The 15,510-nt window shown below is 35.0% G+C and overlaps 1 protein-coding gene across 1 annotated transcript; it reads left to right on the top strand.

The window, feature by feature from the left end:
- The first annotated feature begins 1,068 nt into the window (after window positions 1–1,068).
- LOC128211472 (CREB3 regulatory factor-like) lies at window positions 1,069–13,503 on the top strand. The gene is given in 7 exon segments (XM_052916294.1): window positions 1,069–1,181; window positions 1,872–2,976; window positions 4,388–4,474; window positions 4,850–5,194; window positions 5,197–5,257; window positions 5,808–6,013; window positions 6,345–13,503. Coding segments are annotated over 6 exon segments (1,914 nt in total). The 5' UTR covers window positions 1,069–1,181; window positions 1,872–1,889; the 3' UTR covers window positions 6,473–13,503.
- The last annotated feature ends 2,007 nt before the right edge of the window (window positions 13,504–15,510 follow it).

Below are 15,510 nucleotides of genomic sequence, written 5' to 3'. Positions count from 1 at the left end.
ATGTGACATGCCACTAATGTAGATCTTTGTGATGTGACGTGCCACTAATGTAGTTCTTTGTGCTGTGACGTGCCACTAATGTAGTTCTTTGTGCTGTGACGTGTCACTAATGTAGATCTTTGTGCTGTGACATGCCACTAATGAAGATCATTGTGCTGTGACATGCCACTAATGAAGATCATTGTGCTGTGACATGCCACTAATGTATATCTTTGTGCTGTGACATGCCACTTATGTATATCTTTGTGCTGTGACATGCCACTAATGTATATCTTTGTGCTGTGACATGCCACTTATGTTTATCTTTGTGATGTGACATGCCACTAATGTAGTTCTTTGTGCTGTGACATGCCACTAATGTATATCTTTGTGATGTGACATGCCACTAATGTAGATCTTTGTGATGTGACATGCCACTTATGTAGATCTTTGTGCTGTGACATGCCACTAATGTAGATCTTTGTGCTGTGACATGCCACTAATGTAGATCTTTGTGCTGTGACATGCCACTAATGTAGATCTTTGTGCTGTGACATGCCACTAATGTAGATCTTTGTGCTGTGACATGCCACTAATGTAGTTCTTTGTGCTGTGACATGCGACTAATGTAGATCTTTGTGCTGTGACATGCGACTAATGTAGATCTTTGTGCTGTGACATGCCACTAATGTAGTTCTTTGTGCTGTGACATGCCACTAATGTAGTTCTTTGTGCTGTGACATGCCACTAATGTAGTTCTTTGTGCTGTGACATGCAACTAATGTAGATCTTTGTGCTGTGACACAAAACTAATGTATATCTTTGTGCTGTGACACAAAACTAATGTAGATCTTTGTGCTGTGACAAAAAACTAATGTAGATCTTTGTGCTGTGACAAAAAACTAATGTAGATCTTTGTGCTGTGGCACAATACTAATGTAGATCTTTGTGCTGTGGCACAATACTAATGTAGATCTTTGTGCTTCGTCACAATACCTATGTAGGCCTTTGTGCCGTGACATGACACTTTTGTAGATCTTTGTGTTGAAACTGTTCAAAACATAATATTGACCAACTATTTGTAGACAGGTGTCCCTGGCGAGTACCTGGAATTGAGCGTTGAACCAGCTGTACAAACAGACGCACAATTTCAGGGCACAAATGGTCCTGTCCGTGTAAACAAGTCACCAGACACACAGCAGGTTTGTTCAATGCATGCTTTTCTTTCTGGATGTACGATGGATGTCACAAACATTATGGTGACCATCTAACCACTGGTTAGAACTGTCAAGAAATGAAATGTTTCTAGGGAATTCAGTATGCTGCCAAGATGATTGGAGTAAAAGTCCTTGGAATATTTTGTAAATTCACATTGAAGCAATACAAACCAGTAGACTGAATCGTTTTCACAAACCAGTAGACTGCATGGTGTTCACATGTATACCAGTAGTCTGAATGGTGTTTACATGTATACCAGTAGACTGAATGGTGTTCACATGTATACCAGTAGACTGAATGGTGTTCACATGTATACCAGTAGACTGAATGGTGCTCACATGCCACTAGTCTGAATGGTGTTCACATACCAGTAGACTGAATGTTTTTCACATACCAGTAAATTGAATGGTGTTCACATAGTAGTAGATTGAAATGTGTTCACAAACTAGTTGACTGAATTGTGTTCACAAACCAGTTGACTGAATGGTGTTCACATTCCAGTAGACTAAATCATTTTCACATACCAGTAGACTTAATGGAGTTTACAAACCAGTAGAGTGAGTGTTGTTCATGTATACCAGTAGACTGAATTTCAAGTTTATAATATAGTTTAATATAGAAAATTGTGTTTAAAGTGTTTATACATCTATTCAATAATTGTTTCTTCATTTCAGTCGGTGTGTTCTCCAGTGATGGATCGACAATTAAGCTGTTCAGACAACCCCGTCTTCATTCACACATGTGGTGAGCTCCCCTTGTCCACCGACTTCATGGAGACCAGCATCTACGCATCGAGCCCAAACTCATTGTACATGTATGAACAAGAGAAGACAGACATGCAGAGCTCCATGGGAGTGGGAACAACGTGTTGCACTGTTGTTGACACTGCTTCAACATCGGATGACTTTGACCTTCATACACAGTACGAAGTATTGCAAGATATCAGTAATTTCACCATGGAGGCTCAGACATCCGGCGAAACCCCGAGACAGGAAAACAGTTCCATTTCTAGTCAGGCAGGAACGTCCAGATGGGAAGTAGAGATGAAACCGATAAAGTCTGAAATCTATATTAAGATGGAGTCATCAGATGAAAGGCAGACACCAACGCTTGCAGAGTTGAATTCCACGAACCTTGATCTGCTTGAAGACATAGACTCATACATAAACTTGGAAATGAGTTATCGCATGGGTGCAAAACAGGAAGTGGATTTAGAGACTGCGCCATTTTTGTCATCTAGTGCAGGTGATAAAGTGTTGACTGTTGACATACAGGGTCAGGGAGGCGGAAGTCTTTCCCAGATGTTGGCCAGTCCTCCACTGGCCACCACTGACCAACCAAAGTTGGTCACTGTTATCAAGTCCGAGCCTGCTGATAATTATTCACAGACACTTGATGTTATTTTTCCGAAGTCTTTCACACCCATGACGCCTGTTAAGCCGGAGTTGATTGTGCCTGCGAGTAAAAACGTATCGCGAACTTCCACATTGAGCACAATAAAGGAAATAGACATTTCAGACTTCACGACCCTCCAGAACTTGCTCAAGCGATCTGAACCCTCGCAGGCGAGGAACCAGAGACGCAGAACTGTCTCCGAATCTGTCATAATGGACAAGAAAGTATCACCCTCTCGAAAGCGCTCATGCGCAACGGCGGGAATTGAGAGCATGGACATGAAGTGGGAGGAGATTAAGCAATTTCTTGAGATCGAGTCTAGAACACCAACACAGTCACCACCTCCAAGACCACCCCCTGTCAAGACAGAGAGGACCAGATATGGTATGGGTTTTTCATTGATACCTGGTATTCTGTTCTTTCGGGCCACTACTGTTATATAAATTGGTTTACAAAACCGGCGGGTCTAATTTTCTGTTAAGTACAAAAAAAATCAAAAATCTTTTTTTTTTCAAAATTATTTTCCCGACCGTATTGATTTTGGTGCGAAACGAACGAAAAACGAACGAAAAACGAACAGATAAGAGTATGAATGCAGTAGATCTTGACTGGTTTGTTGTTCCGTAGCCGTATTTGCCAATATTGGTCAGTTTTTAAGTGTTCTGCATTCACATTTGCTTTAGCCTACCCTTAAAGCTATAAACAAATGTCTTGCTAAGTGATATTCAATGTATCTTTGATAAAAAGTATATTTTATACATGAAAACATGTTTTATAGTCAATTTCATTGATGTTTTATATGCACAGTATGTAAGATTTAAACTGTGAGTTTAATTAGAACTTTGAAACTTTCAGTGTATTAAAACATGCATTAATAGCAGTTTAAAAATTTAAAATGTCATGTAAATGATATAAATTTTCAATGTTTTTATGTTGTTCTCTGATTTTCACCCTTTAAGAGTATGTTTTGTGACTTTTTTCTTTTTTTTCGACCACCTGGTGGACAATTTTTCCAAAATTTCTTGTAAACCAAAAACTAAAAAAGGAGTGGCCTCAAAAAAAAGTCAAGTTTTGTCATAGTTTTTGAGTGTTGTCAGCTTTGGATCCTTACAAAAACTTTAACCTTGGCAATAACTTGAATACCTTTATGATATTCATTTGAAACTTATTGTGTTTCATTGAAACTTTCATGTTGCTAAGACTACGCATCTGTAACTCTGATATTAATTTCTGTTTTGTTCCTGTGTACATTAACAGTAACAATAAAAAATACCACTGTTACATGGCAGCCTTGCCTTCATAACTCAAGCCTTCATTTTCACTTTAAGCTTAATCCAGTGATTTTTTTTGTGCAATTTACTGCCTTCTAAAGGCTGTTTCCCCTTGTGAAAAAACTGTCCATTTTTCCCATTTAAAAAAAATAAAAAATCCCAATTTGATAAATGCAGATTTCGTTCATGAATAAAATGCAATGAATTTCTTGAAATATAAACAGAATCTTAACAAGACTTACTATTTCACAGCATAATGTATGCATACAAAAGTTAAAACATGTATATTTGCCATTATATTAGCTGTTTTGGCCTGATTTTGTACTTTTCCCAAAGTTGACTTTTTTTCCAATTTGCAAGGCACAGGCAGTAAAAATAATTCCCCAAAAAATCACAGTAATCATATTACAAAGAAGAAAGTCCAGTTAATGTTTAAGCCTTGTTGTCCTCATCAGCAGCATACATGTCATTGCAGAGTTAAGCCCCTTATCTATATGTACCATTTTGTATCATTTTGTTTCCAGATTCTGCTAGCTCTGTAATGACGCTGACCTCAAATGAGGATGAGGAAAGTGACTCGGACAGGGATTATGAAGATGACTCGGATTCAGGTATGCCTTTCTAAATCAACTTAACATAGGAATGTAATTCATGTTCAAATCAAAGTCGGGACCTGACAATGTTCTTGACCAGTCCATGCTATTTAGCTTTCGCCTGTTTGATAACTTCCAGTAAAAAATTACTGTGGAACAACTGAATTAACATTGATAAGTTGTTAATAATTCAATAGTCAAATGGTTAAAATAAATGTGAATTCTTTTATTTTTTATCTATATTCAAATCCTTTTGAAGCTTATGCGCAAACAATTTACAAAAACAACCAACAATAGTTCAGAAAAGACAGCTGATAATTTCCCAGCAAAAGTGACCAGATGGTTCTAATTTTATATATAATTGTTGTACTTATTCTTTAATTATCTCAACAGATTTAGAAGGTGGCCATGACCTTGGGTCCTTGAGTCCCGGAGAGAGTCTGATTGGCACCAAGGACAAGCAGTACTTCTGGCAGTACAACGTCCAGTCAAAGGGGCCTAAGGGGACACGGGTCAAGTTTGATATGGAGGAGGACCCGCATGTGTTGAACGATTTTGAGGACCCTGTGTTCGACCCCTCAAATAGCACCAGTCTGACTGAAATAGGGGTCACAGTGAAACACGGGGGTAAGGCCAGAAAAGGGGATGGTAATGATATTGTGCCCTTCCCCAAGAAGTTGTGCCAACTGGGTCTGCAACTGCGGAAAATTAACCGTCAGATAAATGACTTCATTCCGTTAGTGAGCTACCCTCTAACGCTCGAGGAAAAACGAGGAAGGAGAAGAACAAACTGGCATCAAGGTAAGACAAACTTTCTTCATAGAAAGAATGTGAAATGTTTGCAACAAAATAGTTACATACATGCATAGGAGTATTTTTCTTCCTGATTTGTTTAATTGCAAACTTTATCATAGATGTTTCTTTTATTTGAATACTATGACTGTTGCAACTTGACTGAGTGAGGTACTATCTGGTAATATTTTTTTAAGGCCAGAGTTTTTTTCCATCTTTTTGTGAATGAGGCCACCCTGACCCCTGGAATTGCAAAAACAGCAACATAATGCCTTATAGTATTATTTACAGTGGTTAATTTAAACAGTTTGAAAAAAGATTTATGAGAAAATGACAGCATTTAAACATATCTGTACTAGTTTACCTGTTTAGAGGTTTTTTTTAGAATTGTGAATATTGGCTCCACTTATTGTGAATAAGAATACTTTTTTGGTTGTGAATGGGGTCGAATTTGGCCCCAATTTAAGTTGAAAAAATAACACTGTAAAGTATAAACTGAAAGTCTTGAATGTTTGTCGGCATTACCAATAACTTAATGATTAATTTCTTATCACCCCAGAGCGTGTCGTCTTAAGAAGAAAGCCCAACATGAGGCCAACAAGGTGAAGCTTCATGGTCTTGAGACGGAACACAGGAAGCTGCTGACCGTGATCCGGGCCATGAGGCATCACACGGTAACCCGGTTGAGGGCGGAGACGGACAACAATGGGGACAATCAAACAACCATGACATGCTTGCTTGATTCACTCATCAAAACACATCTTGGTATGTATGTTTTACATCATTACTTATATAAAGATGTATTGAATTATTTATCAATTTAGAAATCATTTAGCAACTGAAAATAAGGGCAGAAGTGGTTGCAATGGTCACAGCTATTGCTAGTCTGTTGCAATGAAATCAGTCGCCAAGAGCTTCCATCCCACTAACTATATCTGTTTGACTGGGGTTTAAGTTTTGTATTTAGAATGCCAAGGTATTCTGACAGTCTTGTAGGCATTGATGGCTGCAGAATCATGTTAAATCTCAAACCATTTAAGACGGTCACATGGAACTTTTAAGCTTTACCTTGTTAATTTTCCTCTCATACTTGTAGGAGTGATGATAGCAGGCAACACCTCAGAGTATGTGAACGGTGTGATCCGTAAAGTAGAGGCTGGCGACATGACTGGTGGACTAAAGATCCACACCACGCGCTCCTACCCTAAGGAGTTACATAACTAGATACACCAACAAAAGACAGTAAGGGTAATGTTCATGCCCTTTTTGTGAGCTTTGTTACGCTAGAGTAATGGGTGTTGTGTTACACCAGACTTCTGTTTATTTGGTTGAGATGTAATATAGGTGTGCTGTCACCAATCATAACATTAATGTAAAGTCATCCTACCAACATTTTAAAGTTGTCTTAACCTACGTGTTTAAGTCTTCTGACACATAAAACCTTTACACCAGCTACAGGAGCATTTTTGACGAAGCACAAGTTCTTTTACCGCTTATACTGCATGATTATCAAAACAAGCATAGAGAGATTTTGTGAAAGTGGATTATATTTCAAAGGCGAGGATATTGTTTCATGTGTAAATAGAACACCAACCATGCTGGAAAACCAAGCCATTGGTAATGCTGTTGCTATTTTATTGTTGTGATACATTGTAAATAGAGTCCACATCATGTTGATCATGTGTGTATGATAGTGACTTAAACAGGGATTATGATTTTGTTAGAACCTAGAACCATTTCAGTTTTTTTTTAGTTTTCTTGGTGTAATATTGGATTGTATGGAAGAACAGAAGCTGCCCATCTATTGTTAATGTGCTTCATTTTTAATCTTTCATGAAAACATAAGAAGTTTCAAAATTGACTGACACTTGTCTTGCTTCTATGGATTTTATTAAAAAGTCTACTATTTTGGGGAGCTTTACTCATGAAACTTAATACTGAAGATGTAGGTTTTAAGAATAAGGTGTTGTTTAAATGCCAGAAAGGTCCAAGCAACATTAAAACATAGGCCCCATTCATGGCAAGAAATGAAAAAAATACATGGCAAGTAAAGAAAACAATTACATGGCAAGTAATGAAAATAATTACAGTTTTATGCCAAGTATTAAAAATGAACAGAATTTCAGTTTCATGGCAAGTAATGAAATAAATTACAGTTTCTTGGCAAGTAATGAAAATAATTACTGTTTCATGGCAAGTAATGAAAATAATTACTGTTTCATGGCAAGTAATGAAAATGATTAGAGTATCTTGGCAGGTAATTGAAATAATTACAGTTTTATGGCAAGTAATGCAAATAATTACAGTATCACTTTCGATCGCAATCACTAGCATATGTGAAAGTCTAAAATCCGAAACATGCTTACATCAAGACTAAAATATACATACAACATGCCTCCCATTTCACAGGTCAACGGACCGCATGATTGTTTATTATGAGTTGTACAAAAAAGCTGTTCCATTGTTTGTTACTGAGTTCTTAAAGTTTGGTGTTCATTTTTAATTGATTTTTGATAGTTTAAGTTGTGGTAATGTCAACTATTTTTAGCTTTTTTGTTCTGATTGTGTCACCTGTGTTATTCATTGTACAGCTGTGTTTAAAATAGAAATGATTTTACTGTACATAAGATTCTTAAAATAAAATTTGATTTTGTTAGATAAGGTTGCATTTTATTAGTCCATGATCTCATAAACAAATTCATTTTTGTTTTTAAAATGTAATAATGAATGTGTTTTTGTGTACAGGTACTTGTTAGTAATTGAAACATGTTTTTTTGTGATGCACTAAGCCGGTATACAAATTTCATCTTTGTTATAATATTTTATGTGTATTCGTGTACAGATATTGACTTTATCTATCATTTTTGATAACTCTGTTTCATTTTTGTATATTTCTTTGACGTTTGATGATATTTTCTTAAGCTATTAAGTCTTTCATTTAATCTTGGATTTTAGTGTTTCAAATGGTATTTCATGATAAAAACAGTACCATTTCAATTTCAGACATGGATAAAGTAGTATTGTTTTGTTCAACAAAATGAAAATGTTCAATTATTTTCAAATTTGTCAAATTCTTGAAAAAAAAAATAATCGAACATTCGCCTTTTTCCAAAATTGATTTTGGAAATAAAATTCTGGTACAAAAATGGGTAAGGGTACATTTCTAATCTTAGAAAATTGAGACATAGGTACTTGTACATTTAAAAAGTTGGGTAGATTGTCTTAAAGGGACTCGCTCACTGATTTTATGTTGGTATAGATTTTTTGTTTAAATGTTGTTGAAATTGAGTTATTTTATGTAACTTTATGAACAATTACCAACACGCCGCTGACAGGTCCTTATGTGAACTGAATTATGTAAATCCTAGCCAAAAAATTTCAATAGTATTACTGAATTTATTAGGCCAAGTAACTATTATCAAGAAGACAAAATTTGATGCAATACATCAAAGACTCAAATTGCAGATAAATATATTTATCATAAAAAAATATTAATGGGAATGAGGATAGACATAAGTTTAAATGCTCTAATGAAGTGATGAAACTAAGCAGGGGTGTCACGAATTGATATACCCCGGTAAAACATATTAAATTAAGAGAGCGCCATGTTGTCAGGAACACGTTAAAGATTAAATTAAAAATGAATACCCAAGCCAATAAGTTATTTTGCATTAAATGTCTGCGAGACAATTGAGGAGATACATTGAAAATGTTGCCTTCAAGCCATGCTTAAGAAATCTCTAATTGAACTTTTGATGATGTTTTGTTAATGAAAGGAGTATTTTGTTCACATTACACACAAGTTTATTTCCCATTTATTACTATAAAACATGAACGAGTCCCTTTAAAAAACACCTTTTTGAAAATTTTAAAAAAGCAGCTTTGCCTTCTCAACCTTAAAATATCAAAAGTAGTAACACAATCAATAAATTACGGCATTCAGGATAACAAACATCTGAAGCATGAAGAAATTGTGCTTTTGTTATTTTTTTGGTTGATTTTAGAGTTGTGCTGAAAATAAAGTGCTTGTTTCTAGTTGTTATCTCGGGATAAGTTTTGATTTTGATTAGTGTATTTTTACACTGTCCATTATGGATGGTTTAGGTTGACCATCCTTCCATATTCCTCTTTTGCAGTTGCCAAATCAACTCACTAAACATGCTTGAAATAAAAATTGAATAGTTTTAAATTTTATACTGTCCTGTTAATTGCTAAGTTATTTTAAGAAAAAATCCTATCATCTTATTCACTAAAATAGTCCGGGTCAATGCATCTGCAAACAAATGGTATTTTGAGAATGGCCAAACTGTAATATTACTGTAACATGTTTTTGATGTTATCTGTTAAAGATGTTTCTATTAAATTCATTTTAATTTTCTTATTTTAGCTGTTGAAATGATTGTTTTAATTCAGATTATGATGTAAGCTATTTTTATGAGATGGTTTTTAAGCAAAATAAAACAATTGTTTTTGATGGACAAAATTCAGAGTTGTTTTATGATTATTTAGAATTTGGTTTTACTTATTACAATGAACGAAGATGTGCAATAAATGTGATTATATATGCTAAATATGTTATTCATGTATAAACAGTGGTTAAATATTAAATTATGTAAATATCTATGCTGGGACTTTTCATTTTTAAAATGCATGTCTTTGATTATTATCAATTTTTATGTGATCTTCATTTCATGATACGTTATGCTCCACTGCACTTTTTTAATATGACATTTTTACATAAAATTTCTATTTTTAATAATACGGTTTTAAGGTATCTGGTGGACAATAATGTAAAATAATGATGCCTCGTGATCCCAACGTTATTTGGCTATCATTTGAAAGGGTTTAATGTGTAGAGGACGAATATGTAAATAGTTTACTGATAAAAATATTGCAAACATGCTAGCTGGCCTTGAAACATTGAAAATCGTTCATTTTCGATGGATTTTATTATAAGAAAAGGCTAAATAAAACACAAAGTAAGTGTTTCCGGTCATTTATGATCAGTAGGCAATAACCTTGTCAAATTATACCAAAATAACATGGGGTCACCAGGCAACAAAAATTGATCTTTATTTGCCAATGGCTCGATGAAATGACAGGCTTATTTGTACTGTGGCAGCCATTTCTATAAAACTTTCAAGCCTTTGTACCATGGCAGCCATTTGTATATATTTTGGATACCCAAGAAGGTTATCTCTTGGCTTGTTTGCACATAAAAGCAATTTGATTGGTCCACAGTAATTATTCATTTTGGATAAAGATTGACCAATCAATAAACATTTTGGCTAACTTGAACTAAACCTAGGAAATAACTAGTTTTGTAAAATTGGCTGCCTTATGTTATCTTTTGGCTAGTTTGCATATCAAAGCACTTTCATTGGTTAATAATAAATATTGGATAACTATAAACCAATCAATGAAGGTTTTGGCTAACTTTGTCATAACCAGTAATTAACCAATTTTTTTATATAATTCACTGCGTATACCTCAAAAATGCTTAATAAAAGAAATATTTCTATTATTTTACAGAAGGTACAAGAATCTCATGGAAGTTGCCTTTTTTCTCTTGTTTTATTTTTTTTCTTCCTCAAATTTCTCTATCTTAACCACAGCCCTAGGATTGTAAGTTCAGTGTATTTGCATTAGAGTATTGTGCAATGAACATGGTTTTTATCAAGAGCTTTTATGCTAATTTACTGTCAACAGGTGGTAAAACATTTTAGTTAAAAAGCAACAACAGATGGGTAACTTCATAATTTGCATATTAATTTGTACATCAAAGCAAAATAACAGTAGATCGGCCATCACCAATTGTTCATTCTGTTACTTGCAAGTTGCTTCTAAGCATATTCAGTAATTTTGCTCTTTTCAATGGGATCACCAGATGAAATCCAATTTAATCATTTTGAAAGCTTCTGACGAAAATCAAGCTCCAATGTTCAATTTGGTCATTAAGTGGTTTCATTAATAAGTGGCTAATAGTTCATACCTTCATACAAGCCTATCGAAGCCAAGTATTTTTAGCAATGTATTTCGCTTAGTTGAGTTACGTGACTGATTCGATTCATTTGTTGAGTTTCTAGGATAAAACAGTTACTATAAGTAAGTTATAGTTCACATATAACTTCTTCCAGGTTTTTCGCTCTCCTGGAATAAATTGTTTAATTTGTAATATACGACCTATGACCTTGACTTATTCAGTGGTTTGCACATGCGTGATGGCTAATATATGTACATTTACGCCAGCACTAAGACAGTAATTAAGTTAAAATCATGGGCATATTTTGTTTAATCATTAAAGTGATGGGTACATTTACCTTCATACAAGCCTATCGAAGCCAAGTATTTTTAGCAATGTATTTCGCTTAGTTGAGTTACGTGACTGATTCGATTCATTTGTTGAGTTTCTAGGATAAAACAGTTACTATAAGTAAGTTATAGTTCACATATAACTTCTTCCAGGTTTTTCGCTCTCCTGGAATAAATTGTTTAATTTGTAATATACGACCTATGACCTTGACTTATTCAGTGGTTTGCACATGCGTGATGGCTAATATATGTACATTTACGCCAGCACTAAGACAGTAATTAAGTTAAAATCATGGGCATATTTTGTTTAATCATTAAAGTGATGGGTACATTTTCCAGGAATGTGTTCAATTAGATTTTGAGTAGTCTGTTTTACAAAATGGCAGTTTCTTTTCTTAAGTTTTTATAATGAGATTATCCAAAAACATATTAATATAACAAAAAATAAATAAATTGCATTTTCTGCTATCAGCTAAAGATTACATAAGAAAATTTTTAGGCAAAATAATCACACAATACTGAAATGTACAGTGAAAAGCTGCCATATTGCAAGACAGACAGATTTTGTATCTTTTGTGCAGCTTCATATAAGTATTTCATATGAACGAAATATAGAATTATTTTTTTTCCCGAACTCTTCTTCCCCTGAAATTTATTTAGTTGATCTAAGTTTTTTTGTTTTTTTTTACCATTTAACAAACTCTTTACTATGTTTTTACAAACATATTTCTGGAATATGTATGATACTGATGGAAATGAATGAATACTTATTGGGAGCCGCACAGAATAATTTTTTTGACGAATGTGGAAAATACGGGTATTTTGGAGATGAGTTCACACAAGATTGTGATTTCTGACATTCTCATTTTGTATCAGATTCTATGATGATTGTTGCAACAATAATCCATTAGTTTTGTAACAGATATTTACCTATATTATTTGAGACAAGTTTGCTATAATTTGTAATTAAACCATGTCAGTTATTACGTTCTTGTTGGAAAATTTGGCCAGTTTGTGTAGATATTGTACATTAATGATTCATGGCTTTAGTTGGTCTTAGGATGTTGCCCTTGATTTTTGTACAACCACGCCCCATTTTTTCGTAACTTCTTAAGCTTAACAAGCTAAAGTAGCTTATTTTCACTTAGCCAAAATACATACTTAATTTTGATGAATGAAAAGTTGTTTATTGTGATTATCATAAACATAATTCCTATTTTAAGTATAAAATCACTAAATTTTACACAAATTGGGGCGAGGTGGCTGGATTTCGAATAAATACAAGAGTTCATTTCATGCTAAATAGTAGCTGAATTTAGATTTTTTAATTGTCAGACATAGGAAGTTTCTATACGAGGTTTAACCTTTATTTAGAAAATGATTCTCGGAAATTGGTCTGAAGTTGCAATCTACTTTCCCTACTTATTGTGAGAATCTTAAAGGGATTAATTTTTGCTTTTGATTTCATTTCTTTCAAAAACTGTGCCATCATTCGGTGATTTACTGGTAATTTTGTCTAATCCCATTGTTCCTCTTCTCTTTGCTTGAAATGATTCATCATAGTTTTATCCATTCATCTTTGCATTATTTAATGCAATAAAGCAAACTCCAGCTTTTGAAAGATCACTTTTTTAGGAGTTAAAGACAATGTTTTCATAACTTTTTTACAGAAGAATGGTAACATTATTGTTAACATTGTAAATGGTACTGATCTATAAAAAAAACTACTGTTTTTGTCATTGTTAATTATGAGTCAATTTGTTAAACAAGAAATAGTTTTGTACAAATTCAGCATGTAATATTACAGTAAAAGTAATTGATATACATTTTCATGAATTATTTAACTGTGATTACAAATGTGATATATTCAGTGGATGAATATTCTGTAAATAATAATTGCATACCGTTAAGACTTCAACAATTGAAATAAAAGGCAAAATTGTTACATTCTTGTTCTTTGTGTTAACGCCAAAAAATCAGATAAAAAAGAAAGCTCACGTTGCTTTCCAGTATTGGTAGGGCTTTATTTACTTCCACCGTGACATGTCGTCATAGACGTTGAAGACTCTGATTCATTTTGCATCATTTTTACACATAATAAGACTGTTCTGACTGACCAGAGCTTTTGAGCTACTACCCTTATGTGTGAATGCAGTTTGCTGAATCATTCAAACGAATTCAAACTGTTGATACTCACCTTAATACACACAACTTGTTCTAAACCAAAATGACCATATGCATGGTTGAGGATTTTCATGACTCTCTGGCCACATGGTCTTCTAGTAAAGACAACTGGGTCAAGGTCACAACACATGATCAAAAACTGAGAATTTTAATGAGTCTCTTGCCACACAGTCTACTAACACAAAAGTAGCTAGGTCAAGGTCACAGCACATGATTAAGGGTTGAGGATTTTCTATGAACCTCTTGCCACATGGTCTGCTTATGAAGGCAGCTGGGTCAAGGTCACAACACATGACCATGGATGAGGATTTTAATGAATCTCTTGCAACATGGTCTACTAACAAAGGCAGCTGGGTTGAGGTGAACCACATAATCAAGAGTTGAGGATTTTAATGAATCTCTTGCAACATGGTCTACTAACAAAGGCAGCTGGGTTGAGGTGAACCACATGATCAAGAGTTGAGGATTTGCATGAATCTCTGGCCACATGGTCTACTAATAAAGACAACTGGGTCAAGGTGAACAACATGACCATGTTTGAGGATTTTCATGGATCTCTGGCCACATGGTCAGCTTATAAAGGCAGCTTGGTCAAGGTCACAACACATGACCATGGTTGAGGATTTCCATGAATATCTGGCAACATGGTCTGTTTATTAAAGGCAGCTGGGTCAAGGTCACAACACATGACCATAGGGCACAACACATGGCCATGGTTGAGGATTGCTCATGAATTGCTGGCCACATCGTCTACTAATAATGACAGCTGGGTCAAGGTCACAACACATGGCCATGGTTGAGGATTGCTCATGAATTGCTGGCCACATGGTCTACTAATAATGACAGCTGGGTCATGGTCATAACCCATAATAAATGGTTGAGGATTTTTGTGAATCTCTGGCCACATGGTCTACAAATAAAGACAGCCAGGTCATAGTCTTAGCACATGACCATGGGTGAGTTTTTTTATATGAATCTCTTGCCACATGGTGTGCTAATAATGGCAGCTGGGCCAAGGTCAACCACATGATCAAGGGTTGAGATTTTCATAAATCACTGGCCACAAAGTCTTCTAATAAAGGTAGCTGGAACAAGGTCACAACACATGATCAAGCGTCGAGGATTTGATGGATCTCTTGCCACATGGTGTGCTAACAAAGGTAGCTGGGCCAAGGTCAACCACATGATCAAGGGTTGAGATTTTCATAAATCACTGGCCACATAGTCTTCTAACAAAGGTAGCTGGAACAAGGTCACAACACATGATCAAGCGTCGAGGATTTGATGAATCTCTTGCCACATGGTGTGCTAACAAAGGTAGCTGGAACAAGGTCACAACACATGATCAAGCGTCAGTAGCAAGTCAAGAACATTAAGAGGAAGTAAAGAAAGCATTGCAACAGCTTTGTGTTTTATGATTGCCATAGCTGGCACAGCCCAAAGAATCATTTGATGGTAAATATATCTGAACCCTTACCTGACTAATGTAGACCCAGTGTTGGATTCATGTTTGCTCAAGGTCAAGGTCACAATACTAAGTCAGGTATAATGAGAGTATATTTCATGTCTGCTTAATGTGTACTTTCTTGACCAAGCTGCCTTTGTTAGCAGTTGGTAGTATATAAATGAAACTTGGGTCACAATCTGCTAAAACCCACATGCAGAACCACATATTGGATTCCGTCGGCTCAAGGTCGCAATACTTGGTGTAGTGTTTTAGCTATGCTTTGGAATCTACTCTACTGGATATATCTACTACACCCATG

The sequence above is a fragment of the Mya arenaria genome, chromosome 12 (genome assembly GCF_026914265.1).
Source record: "Mya arenaria isolate MELC-2E11 chromosome 12, ASM2691426v1".
Classification (NCBI taxonomy): Eukaryota; Metazoa; Mollusca; class Bivalvia; order Myida; family Myidae; genus Mya; species Mya arenaria.
Note: the sequence above shows the minus strand (reverse complement) of the source record. Positions and strands in the feature narration are given on the sequence as shown.